This window comes from Melanotaenia boesemani, chromosome 5 (genome assembly GCF_017639745.1).
Source record: "Melanotaenia boesemani isolate fMelBoe1 chromosome 5, fMelBoe1.pri, whole genome shotgun sequence".
NCBI lineage: Eukaryota > Metazoa > Chordata > Actinopteri > Atheriniformes > Melanotaeniidae > Melanotaenia > Melanotaenia boesemani.
The window spans coordinates 29975280-30003071 of NC_055686.1; the positions used below are offsets into that span (position 1 = coordinate 29975280).

A 27792-nucleotide genomic window follows, 5' to 3' on the forward strand; every position below is an offset into this window, starting at 1 on the left:
TCAAGTTCAAATGAGCTAGTTCCTGGGTGAAACTGATGATAATAGAAAGGACTTAAAATCTAAAACGTATCTTTGTGCAGACTCTCTGAGGACTTGTAGTCTAATTAACACCTTGTCAGTCTGCAGCAATCCATTAAGCTCTACTAGACACGTTTCCAAGGGTCGGCCTCGTTGCTGCGTGCCGTAGATGCTGTGTGTTGCCAGTTTCATCATGTATCATCCCCGGGTGGCGGCGTAATCAAGGCTTCCATCCACATAACGACAGCTTCCACTTCATCCAGGAACACTCAACTGAAAATTTGCAATTAAAATTAAATATGGTCTTTAAGTGCGACGCCACCATCCTGAGCTGAATGTGAGATACTGAAGCTCCGAGATAAAGATGCACACAGTCAGTAATGGCTGCAAGCTAATTGAATGATATGGGCAAACAGTTTTGATATTATTAATATTTAATATAGGATGATTACTCTGCTGGCAAGTCTTTAATAATGTACACGTTTGCTTATCTTTTTATTTCGGGACAAGCTTGGTACACACAGATATTACCTGTAGCGTTACTTCCTGAGAGGAAAAGCTTCTCTTCAGTTATTACATTGACACTGTGCCAGTTCAATTTCTCAACAAATCACGATTTTTTACCCCCAGAAGGCAGTTTTCATTTACTCTATTTAAGAATTTGCTGTTATGAGATTTTGTCCTGTTGGATGAGGAAATGACTTTCTCCAGAGCTCTTCCTTGAGATAATTACTGACGGGGAAATATACTTGTTTGGCATGAAGTTATTAAAGCAGGTTAAATCATCTTCTTTATTGCTACAAAAACAAATTAGACTTTGCATCTTTTTCCCCTTTCTTTCCTGAAAAAAAAAAACAAACAACAAAAACAAACAAACAAAAAAAAAACAAACAAAAAAAAAACAACAAAGTGAACAGTCCTTTTCCAAAATCTACAAATCCCAGTGGAAATTAAACCCCACCAGCAACAACCATCATCTAAAACAGTGTCTTGTTCTGTAACTCTGAAACTATAAGTGAGGAAACCTTACTTTCTACTTTCAATGTACTATAATAACTCCGTGTAAGTCATTGACGGCCTGATTTTCTGAATAAAACTACATTTACTGGCTGGATTGTAAACCTCCTGGATGGGATAGAAATGCCTGGAAAACTTCCATGGATGGATGGATGGATGGATGGATGGATGAAGGGATGGATCAGAGATAGTTAGATAGATAGATAGATAGATAGATAGATAGATAGATAGATAGATAGATAGTTGGATAGATAGTTGGATGGATGAAGGGATGGATGGATGGATGGATGGATGGATGGATGGAAGGATGGATGGATGGAAGAATGGATGGATGGATGGATGGATGGATGGATGGAAGGATGGAAGGATGGATGGATGGAAGAATGGATGGATGGATGGATGGAGAGGAGCAGTAACAACCCATTAAATCCTGGTTCCAGTCGCTTGCTGAATTAATGACATTGTGTTATTTGCTTTATATTGACAAGAAGTGTTTTAACTGCGAGCAACAGATTTATGCTGAATGAGTAATTATGCTTGTGGATGTAAGCAGTGATACTTGACATGTCCTGCTTTGGCCTCCGTTGGGTTTAGCTCTTATAAAAACAAACCCGACGTCCATGGAGCGACTGTTATCCTCACCTGCTAGTACTGCTCCCAACGTTCATGCAGGTATGTGATCTCTGCTGGACGCTGGAACTTCAACCTTTTCTGTTGAAAATAAAAGCTGACTAATGTGGTTGTTTCCACAGAAAGCAAACCTGGACATTCATCATGGCTTTTGTTTTTAGCTTTGGTTGTTAATCTTGATGCTGTGACAGAGGTGGAGGAGCTGATGGCCCCGTCAAAGATGGCTGACGGGCCATGACCAGGACACAGGACCAATTAGAGCTGCTGTGACAAACACTGGAGGGTCCTAGTTGTCCCACCGCAAGCTTGTCAGGTCACCCATCCTTAAATCCGAGGATTTTCTTTCTCTGCTACAGCTGTGAGGTCGGAGGGATCAGCTGGAGCTTTACACATTTAGCAAGAAAACTGGTTAATAGTCCAAACTATAAATCAGAGAACAGCTGTTTAATGTTTAATGCAGGTAGATGATTAAACTGTTTTTTTTTTCTATTTTCTGTTCCATCTGACAACAAGCTGACGCTGGTGTCATTAACCCTTTAATTCTGTTTTTTATCATATCTGATACAAACAGTTTCAGAGACCTGTTGCATAATTATATGGTAAAAACTTTCCCTAAAACCTGGTTTTACATATTCTGATACTTGATTTAATCCTCCATCCTGAGCTGCACGAGGAAAACCTCCATCAGAACCAGGACCAGGAAGGAAAACCTCCATTAGAACCAGAATCAGGAAGGACGGTCATCTTCCTGGACCGGTTGGGGGTGGAGAGGACAGGAAAGAGGGGTAAATCAGCAGCAGAACTCTAATTCAGGGATTCCTGGTAAAAAAGAAGAAGAGAAACACAAATGAATGAACAACAATGTCAGATTTTTTATACGCAGAGAGTAAAGAGAGCAGACAGCCCAGTGCATCTTGGGTCGTTCCCCAGCAGCCTCGATGGATGGTTTTAACGATAAATCAGGGACCTGAAACCAGGAAAATGATCCCGTAGTTGCTCATTTAAAAGGTTTAAACATCAGGCTTAATGCCACGCTTGTCAGTAACCAGTCCGGCCCTGAGTCGGTGTTGGGTACATACAGACTTTAAACCTTTGAGCTGATGAGGGCAGCAGAGTTGGACAGAAATCTGATTTCACTGGATTTATTGTTGATAATAAATAATAATACCTGATTCATAATTAACAGCATTATTATGAAGATGAACAACAGCAAATGGGTGAGTTTCCTTCTGTTTCCTTGGTCTGGTGCGGTGTCCTGCAGCAGTCATATGTTAGGCTGAGGGTTTGGGTCGGGCCCAGATGCTCGTTCTGTTTCCAGATGTCTTTTGGAGGACCGGGGAGGGACTCATAATTATATTAACAGCAACTTTTACTCATTTTTTACCCCAAAGATCATTAAAACATTTATATTTTTACTCTATAAGGAGTGTTAGCTGATAAACAGCAGCTGGAAGCCAGCTGCTGCTCCATCACCTGCACTGTTCCTCCTCCTCCTCCCGATGTGATGAATGTCTTCTCTCAGCCTTTCTGCGTTTGTGTCGCTCAGTACGCTCCGTTCAGGCATGAACCAATCTTCAATTACACCTTTTCCTTCCTCCCAGCCTTGTTAGCCGCCGAGGCATTTTTCTCTTGATAAGAGTGTTTTGCATTCCACTCCTTTCATCCCCCGTTAGCCAAACTCCTTGATGGTCTGCTTTCAGTTAAATCAGCGCACCGTGGGGAAAAATCCACCGTGTGATTATAGTCAGACAATTTTATAAGAGTTGTTTTTATTTATTTAATTGTTGCTTTAAACCAGCTTCTCAGCTCCGCACACTTGCTCGATGTTTAACAGGAACTGTTGTTTAGTGGTACTGGTATCCATTAGACCAGCTCCTAACCCTTAAAACTCCTCCAGATCATTTCTATCCTCACCAGTGTCTCAGGAATGATATGTGTAGCTCTGTACGGTAAATTGTGATAGATAGTTTACCCTTTATGTCAGTGGTCAGCCTATTTTCCTTGGTGAACCATTTTATACAAATACTAAAAAGCCATGGACCCCCTACCCTGCCCCGGGCTGAAAACATGTTTGGTTTTATACTTTCAAAAGTGAGATTCTCAGTATAAATACCATATCCTGGCTGAGTCCTGCCCCTCCATAAAACCGAAGTTAAATTACCAACATAGAGCTTTGCTTTACTTTCCTTAAAACAGGGACAATATGTGGACATTAGTCACAGTGGTTCTGTATGGTCAACGCCTTGAGGACCCCCTGTGCTCTTTGAGGGACCCCCTTGGGACCCCAAGTTGGGAACCACTGCTTTAGGTAATCTTTGGAGGTTGTCCAGGTATTTCTATCCACTCCAGGAGGTTTACAATCCAGCCATTAAATGTAATTTTATTCAGAGTTTTATTCATCTGGTAAATCCACAATGACCTGGACATGATGATGAAGCCACTTTCTGTCAAACTTTCCACCAATCAGAGAGCTTAGATTGACGGTAATGTCCACTCAGGAGCAGCCAAAGATCAACCAGTGAGCAGAAAGTTCTATGTGTGTCTGAAAAGAAGAAAAACAATGCTCCTCTATGGCTGGAATGAAGCCAAGAAGACGTTTCTGATGCACGGTGGCGCCACAAAGCAGCTGAGCTGGAGTTGGTTTAGTGAGGACAGCAGGGTAATAGTAGCAGGAATAGCTGAAAATGAGGAAAAAGTGGAAACATGGAAATAGTTTCTGTTGTGTGTTTGTTTCAATGCCAATATTTTTTCTCCTGAAAGCCAAGACTTGATAGAATGATGTGCAGATGAGAAAAGGCTTGGTCACTGTTGACCTGTGTGTTATTTCTACAAAGTTCTGTTAGTAATAAATTCTGCTTTCTTCTTCTGGTCGGCCTTTATGCTGCTATATCCATTGATACATTCATTTTACATCATTCTAGCCTCAGAATCTGACAGCTGAGGCTGGAAACATGTCTGGTGCTGACTGGGATTCAAAGCTTCTGCAGGCTGGTTAAAGTTGAAAAATACAAAAATAGCTAAAAATGACTTGGATTTTTGTAGAATAAAGGACATTAATTATCGTCATTGTTGAAGTCTGTCAAAGAAAAGAACATTATTTTCTGCCCATAGTTGCCAGCTGCTTGGTGGTTGGACAGTGTGTTAGAACACATCCAGTTATCTTCCTTTCCACCAGCCTGGCCATTCTCTGACCAGTTTCCTGCCATACATCATGGAGATATTTCACATCTGTCTTGGAGAAGTTTTGTGTGAGAATACAGATGTCCTCAACATGCAATCTGGAAAACAAAACCAGGGGAAATTATGACTGAGTGAGACCACAGCAGGTGGTCCTACAGACAGCAGATGGGTGTCATTTATTCTTCATTTTCTATACCTATATGTTTTCTGGGCTGGTCTTTACATTGTTTTCTACCTGCCTGTCAATATTTTGTTTTGCATGCATGTGATTTTTTATGATGCTATTCTTGACCTGCTGTAAACAATACTCCAGATTTTTGCATCATTTTCTGCCTCCTTTGTGCTCTTCCTAGAAGTCACTGGAGTATTTCCAGCTGTGAGGATGCATCTCCAGCTGGGGACCTCCTGCTGTGAAGTGCACATTTGATTGGCAGCTGCAGGGAAAGTCAGAATCCAGTTCTTGGTATATTCTCAAGGCGTTCCCTGCTCTTCATGTGTGAAAATGGCTGCTCTCTCTTTCCTTACCCTCCCATCCCCGTTACAGATTGATGTCTGCCAGCATTTCGATCAGCTGGCTAAGCTCAAGGAGTCATTGTGCTAAATCACAAATGTTTCTGTTAGGAGTGGGTAAGAGAACCTGGACTAACAGAGATTACTTTTTAGTGTTTTTTTTCTAAATAAACACAGAAGATAAAGTATTAAAAGTGGACGTTCTATCTGTGCAAATAATTCTCAGGTTACTGCAGTTCCTCATAATTACAGCAGGAGGCGACCCCTCAGAGAGCCTAATGAGGTCTATATTGAATTTGCAAACAGATTTTACCATGAAGAGAATGTTTCATGGTTTGTGTTTTGGGAATTGGTTGTTTAGTCCATGTTAGGTGCCTTCCAGTTCCTTTCCGTTGCTCTTTACTGGTTCTCTGTCTTTGTAGTGTTCCAATTTAGCAACAATAGAATTTAGTTTAGAATAAAACTTTTATTTGTGTGTGATCTGAGCCAGTTAACTGGGTAGAATGGGGTTTGTTTTACAGTGTTCAGTTGAACTTTAAGCTGTGTCTTGTAGGGCTAGTGAAAATAACCTCATCATGATATCAGCCTGCATGGTGTCCATATTGCAGCAACTGCCTACACTGCGATAAGTGTCCTTATTTGCATATTTTAAGGAAGTGATGTGACATTGGTCCAATACTGATGTGCATTCATGCTCTGTGTGTCAGTACCCAATCAAATGGACTTCCTGTCCTGGATGCTACATGTAGATGCTAGCGACTGTGGAAATAGAGCACATGGGGTGAGTGTGGTTATGGTTGAAGGTATAGTAGCAAGAGGAGCGGTGATAATATATATGAAAAAGAACATTTGGAGCTGTTTCACTCATAGGAGATGACACACTACAAACACAGGTACTCTGCAAGCCATGCTGGATACTTGTTGAAACCACCAGTACTTGATGTATTGGACCAGAATCAGAACGACTGAAAACAGATGGTGGAGAACTTTTTCATCAGTCCCCTTATTCTGGATCTATTCAGTAAAAGTCTGATCTGGTTCCTGCTTTAAAATTTATTTCAGAGTCCAAAATGACACCAAGATTTCTGGATTGATCCGTTGGTTTTAACATTGCTGACTGGGGCTGGACACATTTTTTATTTTATCTATATTTTAAACAGTTTATCTGTCAGGGACCATGTACATAAACATTATATACAGAGTAAAGATGCTCTGTATCAGATTTTAGAGTTCTTGCTAATTTACTAACAAATAAAATGAATTAAAAGAATTTGTGCTGACAGGCTTAATTTCTGAAAATCCATTTCATTGTACTCTCTTCAGAAGTCTCTAAAATTTCTGATACTTCTGAAATTTTGCTGAACATCCAAGTATTGATTTGACCGAGACAAGAACTGAAGCTTTGTCTGGAACCAGATTCCCCTAGTGAGACAATAATATAGAGTTGAGTGTCATCAGCATAATGCTGATCAGATATTATGTTTGTTTCCACGATCTGAGCTAGTGGGAGCATGTAGCTGCTGAACAATAGGGGGTCCAACATGAGCCTTAGGGAACTCCACATGTAGATGCTGAACAATTGGGGGCCCAACATGGATTAATATGAAGTTGTTCTTGTATTTAAGTAGGATTAAATTAATTTCAGAACTGGACCAGAGATTCCCACTCAATTTTTCATTTGGTCTAATAAGCTGTTCTGGTCGACTGTGTCTTAAGTACTGAGACCTAATAGAACCACAGACAACTTCTGCCATTGTCCGTGTTTAGATAGATGTTGTTTAAGACTTCGATAAGGGCATTGCCTAAAAGTAATATGTTACTACTCCCAACAGTATATAACAGACAGAACTCATCAGATGGGGCCAGTCCATACTTGCCTCCCTCCCTCCATCCTGCTGCTGATGTTGATCCAATTTGTACTTGAAAGCTTCTTTCCCCTCGTTTGTCCTCACTCTCAGTTCTCTTTATAGTGTTGTCTGTCACCATCTCTGAGTGCCCTTTTCTTTCTGGGCTGTCAGGTCGCTGTTCAGCCAGGATTTCTCTGTGGGGTGTGTTATTGTGTGTGCTTTTCATACTAGCAGAGATAAGGTAAGGAGGCTTATTGCTAGTCTATGTGGGAATATGTTGACGTGTGATACCGAGAAGGGCATGGCTGAAGTCTCTAGGTTACAAAACGATGAATATGTGCAGCTTTTCATTTGTCTTGTGATAAGTTTGTGTACAGTCCCACTCTGTTTAAGCATTGGAAGATAGTGGAATATGAATTATAACTGCAGTGTCTCTGTAAATACTTTGGTTTCTCACATGAATTGCTAAAAGTTAAGGATACTTGTTGCATATTTATTCCCTGGTGATCAAACTGATGTTACACCATCTGTTATTCATAAACACAGCCCCCACTCTCAGTCCACTTCCTGTCTTACAACCAGCTGACATGTCCCTCTCAGCTGGTACCAACAGGAAATTGCTGATAGCGGTGGGGATGTATCTGGGGTGTAAAATAAATAAATAAAACAAACAAAACAGCAACAAAGTGAATGTGACAAACAGATATGATTCAGTTGGAGTCTCCAGAGCAGCAGGTGCAAACACTGCAAACCAATTCTGTGGCCTTCATCCCACTGTTGTTGCTGGGTAGACCTGTTAAAGATAGATGTGTAAAGACATGGCCCAGTGACCAAAAAGAGCCTTAGGGGGAAAAATGTGATTTTTCTCTTTTTAAGTAGAGCCTGAGGGTTAAATGTTTACTTTATTTCCCACAATATAGATTATATATTTTTATACAATTATAGATTATGTCCCACCTGAGTCGCAGAAGTAGTCGGACCATCATCAGTGTTTAAAATCTATTCCCCTTTAAGAACTTGCAGCAGTGCTGGAAGACAAGAAGCCATCTGCTCTCTGACTGGGCAGTTTGATTTGTCATCATCCAGTCAGATAGAAAAATCAGCTTCTGTAACTTGCATGCAGTTTTTCACTTTGCATCCATGATCAGATGTTTGAAGAAGCACTTTATTTATGTGGTCTAATATGTAGAATAAAATCCAAGTCAGAGTCAAAAAGGACATCCAGATTTCTCACACACTGAGAAGATTGAAAATTAAGTAATTTAGTTCAAATAATGTCTCTTGTTTTCAGGACAGATAATTCAAAATTCCTTAAAAATCCTTTTCAGTGATTATACTAATAAGTTAGTAGCATTCTGCACTCACGGCAGGAAACAGAGATAGAAAAGTATTTTTATTCAGACAATCTTGTAATTTCGTCCTCACTAACACAGTAATTGCAACTGAATGTGTCCTTGTTGGAGAAAACTGCCAGGACTCTCATTTAGACATTTAACATACAAGAGAAAAGCTTTGATTGCACTGCTGAGAAAGAAATCCTCACAAATACTAAACAGTGAAAACCAGATTTTACCAGGAATGTTTTGTGTGGTCGGAAACAGCGCTCAGCCATTTACAATTCGTAGAATGGATAAAAATCATCTACAATAACATATGATAGCGTAGATGTAGACTGACACGTTTCAATACCATAGACATGTACTGATGTCCCATTCCAGATATTATCAGGAATGTATGACACAAGCCACAGTTCATTACGATAAACAAGCCTGATAAAGCCTGCAGAAATGGTAATGGCATGTATCGAAAGGGATTAGTGCAATCTGTCACAGTGCTCTGCGACAAGCTGGAAGCTGCTAATGTGTTTAAATCAAAAACAAATATGATTATAAATGTAAACGTGAATAAAATTCCTTAAACTGGAAATAATTTGGTAACCTTTAGTGGTTGGCATATGAGTAATGTGAAATATGTTCACATTATATATGCAAGAAACTATACACTGCTTACCTGCTTGTTACCATAAATATCCAACCAGCCAATCGGCAGCATGTAGTCATGTAGACATGGTGAAGACAACTTGCTGAAGTTCAAACTGAGCATCAGAATGAAGAAGAAGGGGATTTAAGAGACTCTGAACATGGCATGGTTGTTGGTCTGAGTATTTACTGGGATTTTCACCCACAACCATCTCTAGGGTTTCCAGAGAATGGTCTGAAGAAGAGAAAATATCCAGCAAGCAGCAGTTCAATTCAGTTTAAAACACTGTATTTGTCCTTGAGGGACAATTAAAAAGACACAAAGAGCAACAACACAACACCCCCCCAAAAAAATGTACAAAATGCAAAAAGGACAATCAATACTTGTCAATACAACAGACGTCTTGTCTGAAAGGCCGACACTGACAAGAGCTCTGTGCTGAAGTGTGATGTGCAGTCAGGTAAAAGGAACTAGATCTGTCTGTGGACCAAGCATCAGTATGATGCTGAAATAATGAGGGGTTAGAATTCAAATGATGGACAGCTTCTGGGACAGAAGTGTCCCTCCTTTCCGTCCTCCTGCCTGGTCAGAAAGGTATGAGAGTCCTGTAATATACTGTTTTCCTCACATGAGACACTCAGAGCTCTCACAGGTGTGTGGAGTGCAATGTGATGTAGACGTGATGTTCTGAAGAGCAAGGGAATTAAACCAGCAGGTAAATGAGAAGCTCAGCACGTTCGCAATAAAGAAATTATAAAAAAAATGTCCATCCCTTTATGACCACAGTGTAGCATCTTCTGATGCTACTTCCAGCAGGATAATGCACCATGTCACAAAGCTTAGATCATCTCCACCTTCTTTCTAGAACATGACAATGAGTTCACTGGACTCCAACGTCCTCCACAGCCACCAGATCTCAGTCCTGTAGAGCTGGTGGATTAATTGATATAATGATGTTAAAAACATTCCTTAAAGAGTCAATTTCAAAATGGTTATGCAAATGGTCATCCATAAGGCACACATTTTTTTTATTTTGTTTTTAGAACCAATAAATAGTTATAGTTAAATAGATATCAAAATAAAAAGTTCTTTTATTTCCATGTCAGGCCTAATGGGGTTAACCCACCAGTGTGTGTCTTTAAACAGAGGCAGCTCAGCCCTGCATCAGTGTGTGCTCAAACACAAGTCAGCGCTGCTATGGCGAGTTCCTCAATGCCAGCTTTCTTTTACGCCTTAACCCATTTTGTTTTCTGTTTTCTGATGAGCTCTGTAGGTTAATTATCACATCTCGTCAGTAGCAGAGCAAAAAGTGGTGAAACTGGAGAAGTTTTCCAAAGGCAGCTTACAAACTTAGAAGAGTTTTATGAAGTCTAGCTGAGATGATGAGAGTACGTGTAAATATTTACAAGCGCAGTAGTTTATCGTTTCCAAGCTTCTGTTTAAATATTTAGCCTCATTTTATCTACATCATCCACAGCATCATTTCATTCGCTAAAAATACTGTACCCTGCCTTAGAAACATAAAGATTGAGGCATAAAACAGCTTCTAGATGTCAGTGCTGCAGCAGGTCTCACCAACATGCAAACAAGGCTTCGTAATGTTCTGTCTCATAGGTCCACCTAATGGGCTCCAAATTTAGTTCTGGGTGATGAAGAAAGAAATATTTAGAAAACATGGATACGCTTCCAATTTGGAAAACGATTGATATTCCTTAGCCTGCTCAACAATCCCTCGGGCCCAAACAAAGGACAGAGCAGGAGAAGACAGAGTGACCTCTATCCACAATCTGCAGCTCCAAAGCTCAGCATGAAATCCTATCAGCTGTCATCATGACTGGAAGCGGCTCTGAAAAGGACGGGATCTCTTCTGAAATGGATAAAGGGGACAAAACCAAATCCTCAAACTGAGAGGGACAGAAAACGGACATGTGTAACATCCTTTAGTGGGTTAGAAGGCATCTGATTTAGTTTCTGTTAATAATGAAGGAGAAATTATGAGAGCTTCTTTTTTTCTGTGATTATTGACTGGCTTCTAGGGGAGCAACAGTTTTTTGAAGACCAGCAAATAGTGGAGTGATGAAGCAAGCTTGGTTGTCCTGAAGCTGCAGAAAACTGCATCATCACCACAAACAAAAATAAACATCCATTTATCGTCCGTCTCCTCGACTTACAGTTAAACTGATCAGAGCCTCTTTATGAGTTATTTCTTTTAGACATACTAGAGTCTGTTCTAGTTTTTATTTATTTTTAAGGAACTCATTAAGTTTCTCGTTAAAGTCTCTGAGGGATAAACATTTCAGTAAATATGTTTATGTCAGGTTTATGTTCTGTCAGAAGTGAGTCATGGGACACTTTCAGCATTTGTGGTTAACCTCACCCTGGGTGCGACTTCCTCTTCACCATCATGGCTGCTGGCTTTCAGAGAAATGAGGCCTCGTCTTCAGTCGTCCGGATCGGAGAAGATGTTCGGATGCTAGAGAGGAAGCTTGACACTTCGAAAGGTGTGAAACATCACGTGTTTGTGATAAGAAGCAACAACAGCCTTCGGCTCTCACTTCCTTAACATCTGCAGCCCGTTTTCACGCTTCACTGATAACATCACTTCCTGTTTAACACGATCACGTTAGATTCTCCGTCCTTTTACGTCTGTTCTTACAGACAAATGTAACTTATGGTGGTGTGTGTATTTCATTGGAAGCTTAAAGTGAATCAGATTTAGATGTTTACTGTATAATAACTGGGAGAACTGGAAACTCACTGGAAACTGGTTTGCATGTTGTCCAGGAAGCCGCTGTGTGGGACTGTAGTTTGTGAACAGGTTAATAAAAAAGATATAAGGTGTGTAATTCAGACTGGGTTATGTCCAATGTTTGTGTTACCATTTCACCAAGATGAAGATAAACATGGTTCCTCAGAGACAGTTCCGATATCTGGAGGTTCTGCTTCCCGGAGCCAAACCGGGAACCGGTTCCGCAGAGAGGGGTCAGATAGCTGGAGGTTCCTCTTCCCATTCTACTATAGAATCTCTAGGCACCACCAGTAAACCGGCAGTCTGAGAGTAAAAGGTTCTGATGTGAAAATGTGGAACTCTGAGATCTATAAGATCCGGTGGATCTTGGTCACAAAGAGTTTTATACGTGAGGAGAAGAATTTTAAACTCCGTTCTGGATTTAACAGGGAGCCAATGAGGAGAACCGTCCTAACCAGGACCTTAAACATGACGTTCTGCCTCATGAAGACCAGGTTTTATTCTCCCTAAGGACTGCTGGTACCACCCAGTTGTACCAGAGCAGGTCCAAATGAGGCAACAAGAAAAAAACTAATCTGTCACTCATCTATCCAGTGTCTTTCCTTCTTTTTTCCATCTTTCCTGGTGGTTTCTCCAATAGTTTCTTTAACCATCTTATAAAACTTCTTATTCAGCGGAGAAACGAATCCATTTATTGACACAGTGTCCAGCTGTTCATCCCTCAGCCTGCTCGTTAAAGCACACGTCAGCACACAAAGCCTGCTGGTTTCCATCTGCATTTCTTTTCTTCTTGAAGCAGCACAGTGGTTTGACCCCAGCTACACTGTGTGGCTTTACGACTCATGCTCCAAGGAAAACAAAAAGCTGGGTGTGTTTGTGTAATTATTCAGTAACAAGACGACCGATAAATGGTTTCACATCCACTGGCATGTTTTAATGAGCATTCATGGACAACAATGCTCAGCACAGCATGCAGCGAATCTGCACATGTCCTCCTTCACTGAGGAAGAGGATGGCTCTAGAGGGGAAAACAACGAGCGAACCACAAGGATATAGAGAGAAAAGCTACACCACACATGCTCTGTGTGCTCCACATGTACATGTGAACCACATACAAACATGCGGCTTTGCAACGTTTTCATGTGATACACATGTGAAGAACATGTGAAGCACATGTGAAGCACATGTGCATCAGATGTTTGTGGACCATATGTGAGGCACATGTGAAGCCGGTTCCTTCAACCCTGTCACAACGATGGAATTCAACCCCTTCAAGCCTTTGTTTATTATATTATTTTAAATCTACTTATTCTGTTTTATTTATTTATTTGCTTCTATTCACTCTTGTTTGTGTATTTATTTCTATATTATTTATTTATGTAATTATTAGTCTTTATTTCATTATTGTTATTAATTTATTTAATATTAGTATTATTAATATTTAATATTAAAGTGTGCTTTATTTTTATTTTTTCCAGATTTCTTCTATGTGTTACATTTTTTAAAAATTAAAGTACGTAAAGTAAGTAAATAAATTGAGGCAATAAGAGGTTAACTTCCTCTGATGCGGAGGACATCAATGTGAACATCAGTGTGAACATCAGTTTGAACATCAGTGTAAGTGATGGCTAAGTTTATTGATATTCTGATGATAATATTAGGACTGTCCTTTTCCTCCCGAGTGCTGCTTCTCTTCTAAGTTCATGGATTATATTTTCGTTTTAATGGCGTCTCTGGGAATTGCTTCAAGGTTTTGCAGAGGAGTCACGAACACGATGTTAGCTGTTGTTGACATCATAGGAAAGATTAGATTTTTTTCTCTCCACCATCTTGAGGAGAAAGCTGCCTGACGCGATAATCTTTCGCTTGTCTCTCTCTGATGAAAACGTTGTGTAAAGAGTGAGAAAGAGCTGATGTGACACTGCAAAGCTTTCTCAGCTGAATGAACATCAGACGGTGTGTTCGTCCGTCTGTTACATCTCAGAGCAAATTGTCTTCAGTAAAAAAGGGTGAAAAAGCTGAATTACGTAATTAAAATCCTCCTCCATGAATAAAGGAAGAGGACCCCTGGGACCAGATGGAGATTGGTTTAATGTTTTCATGTCCATCTTCCATTTGTGCCGAGCGATGTGCTGACAGAGTCTGTCTCCTGCCTGTCTAGTAATTCAGCCACACATATGGAGCTGAGTAAGGCCTCACTCTCCCACTGATTCCCACATCTGGAACAGCCAGGTGTTCATCTTGGAACGTCTTGGCATTTGATGGCTGATGTCTTCGCCCCCAGGTGTGACAAATGTCACCTTTTTTCCTGCAGGCTGTGAGGTGACCTTTAAGGAGAAAGCAGTGTCTTATCTTTAGAGTTGGCAAGAATATTAAAGACATAAACTCAGTAGAGCAGAAAGACGTCTGTGGGCAAAGTTCATTTATTTTATTTTAACGTTAATTTGATTAGACTTCCAATCCAATTTATTTATAGAGCACTTTAAACACAAAGCTGTCGACGCTGAACAATAAATCATTTACAAAACATGTATATCTATTAATACACTAAAACATAAAAAAACAATGATTTGATATGCAAGCCTTTTAAAAAGGTTGGGATGCTAACTCTGTAAAATAGCAACAGTAGGCAATGATTTACAGCCTAAATCACAGATTTTCTTCCAAACAAAAGCATAAACAACATATCGGATGATGTGATTTAGCCACCAGAGGGATGTATATACATATATATATATACATATATATATATAAATTTCCTCTTAATCGTAGTAACTGGACGTGGTTCTCCATCTTGGGGGTAAATGTAAAGCAGGCTGTCTCTTCACATGAAACTTCCGTCCCTCGTGGCGAACACAGTCTTTGATCTCACTTCCACATGAAAGTGTTGGTTTAGCTGCAAATGATGGAAGACACCTGCAGGGAAAGCACTTTGTTACTACCAATCCCTGATTAAGGAGGAACGAGGAATCTGTGCTCACTGCTTAATAGAACCTGACAAAAGAAAAGCTCCATGCATGAAGATGTCGTCTCATGTAGAGCAGGAAGACGCTGGAAATCAGGATGATGCTGTTATCATCGCTGTGTAATGCAGTGGACATTGGGAAATTTGTTTTGTAGGGCTTATAAGATGTTTAAACTCTAATAAAAAATCATTTGTTTGTCTCTAACTTGGTAATATTACAGACATAAGTTGTTTTCAACACAAGATGGTGAACGTTCTCTCAGACTGAAGTAAATATGTGACACAAAGCTGTACTGAAAGCTTCCTCGTACCACTCAGCCTTCACTATGAGTGCTATGCACAATAAACAGCACAGGAAGCAGCCTTTGTTGTTGCTAGGCAACTGCACAGACATCCACTGTCAATCACTTAGCTAGCCAAGCTAATAACATTAGCTAATGTAATCAGCTAAAGTGATTAGCTCGCCAGGCGGTGCACTCCCAGCCTGATCAGTGTTTATGTCATAACGTACGATGAACCAACTTTTTATCTTCTCCCTCTGCTCAGTGTGAATCTCCTCATCGTACTTTAACCCAACCAGACGGGAACTCAACCCGTTCCATAAAATCAAGGTTCCTGATGTACAGAAGCAACTTCTGAAGTTAAAACCCTGCCAGTTTCAACTTTTCTTTTATATTCTACAAGTTTTCATGTGCTGACCAGATCTTTTTCTCTTTTATCTTCTTCTGTCCTAGGGACCTTCTGGGTCCAGACTTCACTGAGACCTACTACACAGCCGACGGGCAGCCAGTTACTGTGACCAACCACAATTACACAGTAAGTATCAGATAATAGGACGAGCAAAATCCCTGGGAATCTGACCGAACATCAGTTACAGCTGCTCAGCCAATCACATGGTAGCAGGATTACTTGCTGCTCAGCCAATCACATGGCAGCAGGATTACTTGCTGCTCAGCCAATCACATGGTAGCAGGATTACTTGCTGCTCAGCCAATCAAATGGCAGCAGGATGACCTGCTGCTCAGCCAATCACATGGCAGCAAGATGACCTGCTGCTCAGCCAATCACATGGCAGCAAGATGACCTGCTGCTCAGCCAATCACATGGCAGCAGGATGACCTGCTGAGTTTTGAAGCAACCCTCGAGTACATGTGTAGGACTGGGTGAGTTTCATGATGTGGAAAACATGGGGGGACATAAACTGGAAGTTTTGTTAAATTGTTGCCCAGGTCGCCATTGTAAATAAAAATTGGTTCGCCGTTAATTTAACTGGTTAAATAAAGGATAAATATTATAATTATTATTAATTAATTACTTGGTGGAATATGAAGGTGTGATCTACTAATCTAAGAGTTTTTCACCACGTCTGAGCCAAATGAAGAAGACAACGTTGACCCTGAACCCCTCCAACATGCCAAAACATGCCCCCTGCTCTCTAGTTTATCTACAGATGGGTCAAATGCAGAACCCAATTTCAGGATTATAAAAGACAAAAGTAAATTAAATAAAGACGAGTCAAATATATTGTGGCTGCTGCAGCTTCCTGTCTGTGTGACGTCACCTGAACGAGCAGGAAGTCAGTGACATCTCAGCGACCAACAGAAACACGATGTTGTCAGAGAAACGAGGAAATGCTCAGGGATCTGGGTAAGGAACGTGTAGTTACTGGACACCTTCTGAACCTTTATTTTCCATCTATCTTTTTCTCCTAATCGCCTTCGAATCTGACTGTCTTGACATGAAATGCACTTCCAGTTGGCTTCATCTGGACAGCAGGTTTGCATCTCACATCCCAGCACGCAGAGTGGGTCACTTCTCAGAGAGACGGCTAAAACTGCTTTATTCTAAGCTGCAGAGCTGTGGAGGAGGGAGGTGAAGTGAGTTCCAACAGAAAACAAAGACTGGCTTTATTAAATGTGGTGCCTCTCTTGTAAGATTGGCCCCAAATTGAGATCAGTTTGCGTGACATGAATATTCTCCGGCAGATTTCTGTTTGCAGTCATAGAGCCGGAGCGCCTCGCCTCACTGACCCTGTCCAGACTTCAGAAAAGAAATAAAGCCTTGCTATGTGGCTGTCTGGAACAGCACTATTTCTGCTGCTTTCGTCAGAGTAAAGACCTTCTTCCCCAGAAGGATTTGATAGATGGATGGATCTTGTTAGAAATAGAGATGATTTGCAAAGCAGTATCCTGTGGTAATTATTAACCGTTGTCTTATATTCTCTCCCTTCAGAAAAGAAAAATGCCTTTAATGCAGCAGGATTCAGGTAGTTTTCTTCATTAGAAGTGACTTGTTTAAGCAGTTTGTCCTCAATCCACATTTAAAATGAATTTTAAGAAGTGACTTCATGCGAAGGTTGAGTCTGATATGTAATGAATGCAATCTTTTACAGGTCGCTGTGTAAGGGCAAGGTATTATTACTTCGTCCCATCCGTCCAATTTATCTGTTCAACTTCCTGTTTATATCTAACCAGCCAATCACACGGCAGCATATAGTTTTTAGTCATAATTTTACACTGAACTTTTTTTTATTTGTGTTTTTAATGTTTAAAGAGAAGTTTTAGCACAAAAAGAGCAAAAATAAAAAAGTGTGTCTAAAAAAAGATTAAGATTGCTTTTATTAATTGTTTTTATTGTAGAGTTTTATGTAGATTAAAGAACTTATTTCATCAGGTTGTAAAGAGTAAAATGACATATCACCAGTACCACCAAACAATGGTTTATTAAGATTAAACTTTATTGATCCCAGTTGGTAAATTCAGCCTCTGCTTTTACCCTTCTAGTTACCACTGGGAGCGCTGGGAACACTGGGAACCGTAGCATTTTGAGGCCCAGTAGTAGTTGAGGGTTAAGGGCGTTGACACCTTCTGGCCTTTGTTTATTTTATTTATGTTTTATTTAAACTGATTTATTTTATCTGTTTATTTACTTTTACTCACTCTAATGTAATTAATTTCATATTACTTATTAATTGTTATTACTGCATTTAATATTTATTTCTATATTTTTATTCCAGTCTTTTTGTTTTTGTCCTTTTTTTCTGTATTTACTCTGTTTTTATATAATTGTAAATATATTCAGGCGTTAAGGGTGTAAGGGTCTTGTTCAAAGGCCTGCAGTGGTGAACTCGTCCTCGTCCTCCAGCCCCAAGTCCACCTCTTTAACCTCTAGTCCAGCACCAGACATGTGTATGCATACTATATAACAGTAGAAATAAATTCACTGTAAAACAACAGAGTACTAACAGTATTTAACTTAAATAAACAGTGTAACTGTTTTCTTTAAAAATAACGTGTAATTTAAATTGTGGCAAATTTTAAATGTATGAAAATGCTCTTTTATATTAAAATAAAATTAATTGTATTTCCTTTAAAAAAAATGGAGATCTTATGTTTTCACCGTTATGGGTTTTTCATGTTTTAAATTAGAAATGTTCATTTGGAGTCTATTTCTAATTATAATCTTATTTTTATTTACCTGTAATACAGGAACAACTGTAATATTGTGCATTTTTACAGTGCACAACCATCTCACCAGAGAATGGTCTGAAGAAGAGAAATCATCCAGTGGTTGTCTGGACCAGGATGTCTGGCTGATGTCAGAAGAGAAAGTGTAATAGAAGATTAGAAAAAACATTTCCTAAATTTCCTCCCGAAGCAGCTCAGTGTGGACCGAAATGAACCGATCGGGCTAACGATGGATTGAACAGGTGGTCTGATAAGGTATCTGTCCTCCTGCGCTGGTTTATTTACTCCAGACTATCTCAGACCAACCAAACAGAAACAAAAGGGACTCGTGACCATGAACAGTAAAATTAATCTCTTGGACATCCTCCACCTTCCATCCTGTACATGGAAGTGGATTCATTATTTAGGGGGGGCTGGTGGGGGCAGCTGATGGGTATGATGGCTCCAGCGTAGCTCTCAATGCTGCTGCTGTTCAAATGAAATACCTCATTTCATGCTCTGATGAGCTGACAGAGACTTTGAATTGTCAAAAATCAACATGCAGGCTTAATTTCATCCTTGAGGATGTAAATCCTCTCTCAACATTAATAATGAGTCTTCGGGCTCATGGGGAGAGCTGCTGTTAGAAATCATGAAAGGTGAGATACCTTTGTTCTTAAAAGGTTGAGTTAAAAGTGTTGGTTCCTTTTATTCTCTACCTTTCTGTCCAGGTTAGAATAATTTAATGAAGCAGATGTTTGGTAACTACCTCCCAGTTTCTTCAGCCACTTCATCCCTCTCTACTATTCATCTCTGGTGGAAGTCCGGGATGTTTTCAGGAGAGTAGACACCCTCTTCATTAATACTCCCTCACTTCTCACAGGAACACATCAGTCTTTATCGCTTAAAATATCCCGTTTTTTAGCCTTTTTAAACAAAATGATCAGGTTTTCATCAAACTTTGAGGACAAATGAGGACATTGAAGGTGGATAATAGATGCTTACACCTTTATTTCATAAATTGAAATAAAAGCAAAGCTGCCCGATGTTTTGGTTTGTTCTTAATGACATGAAGAGCAGCCGTCTACAAGCGGCAGGTCAGTGGATCGATTCCTGGCTTTCTCAGACTATATGCCAAAATGTCCTTGAACCCTGCGTTGCATTGGATGTGTCCATCGAGGAATGAGTGTGTGATAGATAAAAGCACTTACTCCTCGGTTCCACTGGACGTGGAAGTGATGCGAAAGAGAAGCAGGGCAGCTGTTCTGCAGCTTTGCGGCAGATCGCGGCAACTCTAGCCAATCAGAGCGTTCCCACCCGGCCGCCGCGCAGCGTTTCTGAAGTGTTGTGAAGCTCCGCTTCCTTTTTGCATTTCATTGAATATACATGTGATACACAATGACAATAAGCTGAATCTATCAGTCTATTGCTGACTAACCTGCTACAGTTGACCTTCGCACGTTTGATAAATTCACATTTCTTGTACGTAAGATTGTTCTATATTTCATTCATTGGATGGAATTTAGGACTGTTTCTATGACTGATTGATAAAGGAGGCTCTGGTAAGCTACACGGAGGTGGACCTGTTCTGTCTGTCAGTAGTTTTGGGCTCTAACTTTTATTTTATGATGCATTATTTCTTTTCTCTGAGCCTTCCTCTGCATGTGTGCTGTGTTATGTGCAGTATGTAAGTATACTTCATGCCTTTGCAGGTGGATTTGGTCTCATTTGTCAAGACGTTTGCAAATCTGTGCTGTTAAAAGTGCAATATAGATTCAGATATAGATAAATATCGATAAAGATAAAAAATGTCATAATTATAATGGTCAACTCACTGTCATGAATTTATGTCCACAACTCTGCCTTTTCTATTTGAAAATTATCCATATATCAGGAACAGTCATGCATCATGTGAAGATTTAAAAGATGCTTTCAAAGGGTTAATCCTTTACTTTAACCATGCATCATTTTACACACCAGGCGCACAGTTTGGCTCCTACAAGCCGCTGTTTAAACACTGCAGAGCAGCTGGAGCTTAAATCTAATTTTTACTGGACAATGGCTCATTTCTACACGTCTGACTGCGTTAATTTAAACAAGAGATTAGATAAGTCATGGGTGATCGTAGGTTGGGCTTCATGTATAGGTCAGTGAGTAATTCCTGGATCACTGCAGGATTTAAACAATCAAAATCCAATCTACAGAGCTGAAATCCACTGGCCTTCATGAAGATGTGCTAATGGTTTTATACTCTGCTGATGAAGTGTGGATTGGCTGGCCCTCACATCACACACCTTCATCCATCCTGACTCTAGATTCAGAACGATGAGCTCATTTTAAAACATCATCAGGGTGTTTGGTTGCTCAGGTCCATCAGATTCATGGCTGTCAAGGTTCCGGAAACTCTGCATAACCAGGACCAGTTTAGTAAAGAACTGATGGTAAATCTTTTCTCTTCCAGAATCACTGCTTCTACCATGGCCATGTTAGAGGACATCCAGATTCCTGGGTGGCTGTCAGCACATGTTCGGGAGTCAGGTAGAGTCATTCAGTACTGGTACCTTTCCATCCTGGATTTATGCATCTTCATCTTTAATATAAATCTTTGTCTGATGAACTGGTTCCCAGTTCAGTGTTTGTACCACAGGGATTCTCCTACATGTCAAATATGTATATGTAAAAATAAAAGCGGCCATGCCTTCAGAAAGGATTTTTTAAGATGTTACAGATGTAATTATATTGTATGAATGGATCCATATGAACATGAAGTCTATATTTGCAGACATTTACTAACCATGATAAGAGTGGGAAATTGTACTCAGGAAATGTGACACTTCTGTGCAACTTAATTTTGAAAAAACAAATAAAATTGAAAAACGAACTTCCTGTCACCACTGCTGCTCGCTGGAGAGTGGTGGAGGAGGTGGCGGAGCGGCATAACAGGAGAGAGAAAAGGCTGAGAGAAAGGATAAGTCGAACAAATATTTTGCTCAAGCCTGTGAAAATGACTGTGATGTTAATGTCAATGCTAATAATGCAATGTTACCGTATAACATTAATGATGCAAAGTTTTGCCTTCATGTGTTGCTTCAGATGATGTTACAGTTACATAAAAAACCCAGAATGACCAGGTAGTTTTCTGTAGTGATTAATTGTTGGTTGCATTTTCAGATAAGTAGGCCAAGGAAAGGAACCCAAGGAAGCAAGTCAGGTGACGTAAGATAACGGAGAGGTTCAATGTTCTTGATTTATCATGACTTTATGTCCTCAAGTTCTCAGGAACAGAAGTTGTATTGATGAGTACCATGGCAAATGTAATTTTTAATGTTCTCAATGTTAATCTCATGACATTAGTGATCTAAAAGAATAAAAGACAAGGCAGGTTTATTTGTATGTCACATTTCATGTACAAAAGTGCTTTACAAGTAACATCAAGTGCATTATAGATGACGCAAAAAAGCATTAAAAAGTAGTAAAAGGCAGCAAAACTAGCAGCAACATCTGGAGGAGCTGCAGATGTTTAATGTTCTTTTTAGGAAGTCCTGTTAAAGACCAGTACAGTAATCCAGCCTACTGGAGATGGATGCATGGAGGAGGTTCTCTTGGTCTTTTTGGGAGACTAAACATTTAACTCTGTTGATGTTTCTGAGCTGGTAAAAAGCTTCTTAGTGACAGCTTTGATGTGGCTGCTCAAAGTCAGATCTGAATCTATCAACACTCTAAGGTTACCAACTTGGTCGGTGATTTTAAGAGTCCGAGTCTCCAGGTGTTTACCAATGCTGACCCTCTTCTCTTTGCTACCAAACTGAATCATCTTATTTTTGTCTTCATTTAATTGTAGAAAATTCTCCCTCATTCAGGTGTTTTTTTGCTCCAGAAACTGACATGGTGAGTTTATTGGGCTGCAGATAGACACACATAAAGTTGTGTATCATCTGCATAACTGTGATAATTAAAGTTAAAGTTCTGTAATATTTGACCCAAAGGGAGCAGATACAGTTTGAACAGAAGAGGTCCAAGGACTGACCCCTGGGGGGTTGCTAAGCCCTCCCCCAAAGTAAAGTGTGTTGGTCTTTATGTGCATATTCATGTGATAATAATAATAAATGTCTTTTTGATGATCTCATTGCACCATTTCATGTATCTGACAAGATTTTAGCTTTAAAACTGGAGGTGGATTTAGTTTAATTATTGAAAACATATTAAACCAAGAGTAGGATCAGTTAAACCAATTAGTTGTTAATATTTATATAATAATAATAGATGGGCTCCAGATCACTGAAAATTTGTGTCACATCGTCAAAATGGTTAAGAAGTCCTACAGAAGTCTTTTCTGCTCTCATCATTAAGTCAGCAAGTAAACCTTTATTTCTATAACACATATTAAAGATAAAAAATTACTAAGTGCTTCACAATGAAACAAAACAAATGAGGAACAAGGAGATGAAAAAAAAATCATAAAAACAAAAGTTAGCAGCTAGCAGACCCTGATCACATGACCTCAGGGATCTGCTTTGGACATGTCACTGCAGAAGTTCACTATTATAATGTGGGGCTTGACCACGCAGAATTTGTTCTGCACAACTTGAAGACATTTATTATTGAGGTAAGTGAGAGTTACAGTCATCCAGGCATGAAGATATAAAAGCATGTATGATCATCTCCACCTCAGAAAGGAACACAGTAGGGATCAGCTAGCTATTTATTTTAAATGATAAAAACAAGAGCTAACCGGTGATATATGGGTGTCAAAAGTCAGTCTGTCAAAGATTACCCCCAGGTTCAACATCTTTCCCAGCATTATTCCCGGTATTATTCCCAGCATTATTCTCTTCGTCATTCCCAGCATCATTACCAACATCATTCCCAGCATCATTCCCAGCATCATTCCCAGCATTATTCTCAGTATCATTCCAATAATCATGTCCAGCATCAGTCCTAGTATCATTCCCATCATCATTCCCAGCTTCATTTCCAGCATCATTCCCATATAATTCCCAGCATTATTCTCAGCATCATTCCCAGCATAATTTTCAGCATCATTCAAATAATCATTCCCATCATCGTTCCCAGCATCATTCCCAGCATTATTTGCAGCATTATTTTTAGCATAATTCCAATCATCATTCCCAGCATCATTCCCATCATCATTATCAACGTAATTCCCAGCTTCATTCCCATCATCATTACCAACATAATTCCCAACATAATTCCCAGCATCATTCCCAGCAAGGTTGTGGGTTTTACATAGAAGGTAAGAGACTGGACTATCTTTAGGAGGAAGATGAGGATTTCAGTTTTTGATCCTTTAGTGGCAGAAATAAACCACAGCAACGTGACAGCCGCTGTCCACCAGCCCTGGGATCAAACCTGCGTTGCCTCACACCAGAATGCTGTTCATCATAGCGACTTCGAATCATGCAAGAATGAATCAATTTCCACAATGGAAGGCGGATCAAATGATGCTGTCAGACAGATGTCGCAGTAAATCAGCAGGAAGATGAAAGAGATGCGTGTGATGCAACGTTTGCTTTTACTATGAGTCAGGGATCACTCAGCATGTTTTTGACCCTTTCCTCCTTCACTAACAATCCCTCATCAACAGCAGCGGGACTCCTCCAGCTGCTCTCCTTATTAAGGAACACTTGCAGTTTCCTTATATTCCTCCTGGATGGGTCGTGTTTAAACAGGAAGAACCTGAGCTGCAGCTGCTAAAGGGAAACCCTGCATCTCTTGGGGAATATGGATGTTGCAAAGTCCCCGCACAGAGTTCTGGATCAAGACTGACCTCAGTCCTTTCATTCCCACTTCTCTCCAGCTTCCAGCTCATTTTCTCTCATCTTCTCGGAACATTACAGCCAGCTTCCACCAAAAATTCATTGATTCCTTTTGAGCTTTTTCTAAAATACATAGCAAGTAAGTTATGTTTATTTATATAGCAGCTTTCACAGGCACTCATCACTAAGTGCTTCACAGAGACAGAAAGCTGACAACTTTAGCTCAACGTTCACAGCAAGTCACAGCTGGAAGAGCAGCTTATTAGTTTTCAAGGTCAGGACAATAACGGATATATTTGAGTTGGCAGCACTAGTTTAAAATTCTAGTAGTACAGCAGGACTGGAATAATACGGCCATCTGATGTTTGTAGATGGTCCTACTTGATCCTGGAATGCAAGATTGAACTGAAGCAGTAAAAATGAACCTACTTTCAGTGTTTTACAATCCCTACTTGCCATTACAACCAGACAGATGGCATATCTTTCCTGGTCCTGGTCCGGATGGACGTTTTTCCTTCCTGGTCCTGGTCCTGATCGAGGTTTTCCTCTCCAATGTCTCCTCATGCAGCTCAGGATGGAGGACTGAAGACATATTTATGTACATAAAGGGAGCAGAAACGAGCCCTAAGCAACCTGTTTAGAAGAGCCCAGGGTGGAGCGCCTTCTTTAGAGGTGGGGGACTTTTGACACAGAGTTCAGGCCAGCAAAGATGGATGGAAGTTTTAAACAATGGCAAGTCTTTGATAATTATCAGAAAATCTCAGACACATATGGTTTGGAAAAAAATCATTTCTTGAGGTACTTATAAATTAGGACCTGTTTATTTTAAATAATAAAATGGTAGAAAACGTGTTATAAGATTGTACTTAAGTATTTACTCCTGTTAGAGACATTCCTCAAAGTGATCAGACAAAGATGTGGGAAAGAGATTAAGGCGTGGTCCACTCGTGGATATTTGAATAAGCTCAGATTTTTCTGTCATTTAATGCCTTTCATTCACAAAGGCATCACAACGCGATGTTGAGGAAACTGCGGCATGAAACAACAATTTGGTTTGGCTCCTGACAGCTTTTCAGTCATGTCTTTTGCGTCATGAGATATTATTTTTGTCAATGGAGCAGTGTGATTTAGGAGGCAAAAACTGTGTTGCTACATAGCTGTGTGTTCAGTTAAGGCATCTCCAGATGGCCACTCTGCTCTGATAATATCCTGATTTTAAAAATACATATAGAATTTGCACCAACGTCACCACACACAGACGTGTGGGATTGAACTGTTATGTTAAGGAGGAAGCATTTTGTTGACAGCAGACAAGCAGTGGCCATTATTTTTATTTATTTATTTATTTATTCTTATTCAGTATTTCAACTTTTTCAATTTTTACAGAGTTGTGTACTCAACTGCTGCAGCAACAACTCTAATGATCAGTGCATAAATTCTAGTTACCCCACAGGAAAATACTCTTCTACACTGTTGAATGTCACATTTTCCCACTGATTTCTAATTACAGCTAATGTGATAAGCTAGCTTATTTGCATTAGCTCAGGAAGCTAACGTGATAAGCTAGCTCTTTCACAATAGCTTTATCAGTAGTCTAATGTGATAAGTTCGCTCCTTCACATTAGCTTCATCACACACCTAAGGTGATAAGCTAGCTCCTTGACATTAGCTTCATTGGAAAGGTAATGAGATAAGCTAACCCTTTCACATTAGCTTCATCACATAGCTAATGTGATAAGGTAGCTCTTTCGCTTTAGCTCCATCAAGAAGCTAACATGATAAGCTAACCCTTTTACAGTTGCCTCATCAGTAAGCTAAAATGATATGCTAATTCTTTCACATTAGCTTCATCATTAAGGCTAATGTGAGAAGCTAGTTCTTTTGCATCTTTCTGCTTGCTTACTTTTGCCTTTTAATTATTTATTATTGCCTATTACTTTTGCCTATTAAGTATTTATTTAATCTTTTAGACATCAATCTGTTTGGTTTAAAAATCCCAGACTAAATTCATTTATCAGAAATCAATCCACACAGATGAACAAATAATATATCTGATTTCAGAACAATAAATATTTGATAAACATACAATGAGTGTGATGGTGAAGCTACAGCCGACAGTTTGTAGATTCACATCTTTAATCCATCTGCTTGTAAAATGTCTGCATGAACATTTAATGATCAGTAGTTTAAATTCATGACAGGAAGTTCCACCAAACACCAGGTAAACACCGGCATCTGAGATTTAAACAGGTGGAAACATCTAAATCTCAGATTCATTCCTTCTTTAGCAGCTTGTAGAATCAAAGCTAATAATAATAAGTGTTTCTGCATCATAAAAACATCTCACTTTTGTCAGCTGATCGTGGTGAAGACATTTCTCTTTAGTCAAGTCAACTTTATTTATAAGCATGTCTCTGGGGTCTTAGTTGTGTTTTTAACAAAGTTTACTAGAGAGAAACTTGAAAGTGTCGATGGAAACAGTAGTGGTACTCCCCAACATAGCAGCCAAAACCCCGCTGACATCAGAGGCGTGAGAGAAAGCCACCTTTTACCAGCTGTACTTCTATGTAGATCTTCCTCAGAGAAAGTTACAGCTGCAGAATGACTGAATGGTTCCTTGGCATCAGACATAATTTGCTTTGAGTTAAGCCTGGCCATTTATTGGACCACCGTTCTCTTCCCAGGATACATGCATGAAGTAGGAATTAAAAATCTGACCAGAAGTATGCCCAGACACAGTCACATCTGTATATTCTAAAAGTCCTGAAACTTCTTCCTGTCTTTCTGCTTGGCATACAGGGGCCTGGTATCTCTGAATTCCAGTGAGTCCTACTATCTAGAGCCGCTCATCGGTGGAAAATCCATCCACCACTCACTGCTGAGTGCCACAGAGCTGCCCATTAAAGGTGGAAACTGCGGCCACGGCCATCAATTCAACCATATGTCCAACCTGCTCAGACCTTTTCACTCCAGGGTGAGTACTCCCCCAGGCCTTTTAAAATAATTGAAAAAAATGACTATCTACACAACAATAATGCCTTTAGGGCTGAGGCAGTCTCTTTCTGCGTGTGTGTCACTGGGCAGAAATTTCATGGTAACCTTTAAGGATTTTATAATTGAGAGAAAATGAGAGTTCTGCTCATCTTCTTGGGTTGATATTTGGCTTTATGCTGTTCCAGCATCTTATACAGATGTAATTCTGCTCCGATACGTTCCTGTTGAGGTGTTCTCACTTCAGATGCCTGTGTGGAGCAGGGTGAAAACTGCTTTACATCTGCAGGCATGGCGATTGGGCAAACTTCTAATGAAACCATCCTCACTGCGTGGAGGTGACTCCTGACCAGCAGTGGTGGGAGATGAATCCGTCACAGTTCCATAAAATACTGTGTAGATTTAACCTTTAACATAACTGTATGTTCCAGTTAGCTTGCTAATTAAAGTGAGGCCGTCCTCTTCACCAGGTCCACTTTCTAGTACCGGGTCGGACCTTTTCATTGCCTGTGTGATAAATTGAAGCAGGTGGTGGAAATCTTCCTCAGAGGTTTTGCTCCTGCTGCAGGTTTGTCAGCTGCATCCAGGATGTCTGTGTCTTTCAGGCTGATGAGAATATGATTTAAAACTGTCTGGATCTGATGTGAAACCATCTCATTACATCACGCTGGTTTAGTCTGGT

The 27792-nt window shown here is 39.9% G+C and overlaps 1 protein-coding gene across 2 annotated transcripts in view; it reads left to right on the plus strand.

The window, feature by feature from the left end:
- Positions 1-27792, plus strand: part of adam19a (ADAM metallopeptidase domain 19a) — a 183485-nt gene that overhangs the window by 92240 nt on the left and 63453 nt on the right. For both annotated transcript variants that reach the window (XM_041986524.1, XM_041986525.1), the window contains exons 4-6: positions 15631-15712; positions 20804-20880; positions 26919-27093. In XM_041986524.1, coding sequence (XP_041842458.1) covers positions 15631-15712; positions 20804-20880; positions 26919-27093 — 334 coding nt within the window. The remainder of the gene's footprint in view (positions 1-15630; positions 15713-20803; positions 20881-26918; positions 27094-27792) is intronic.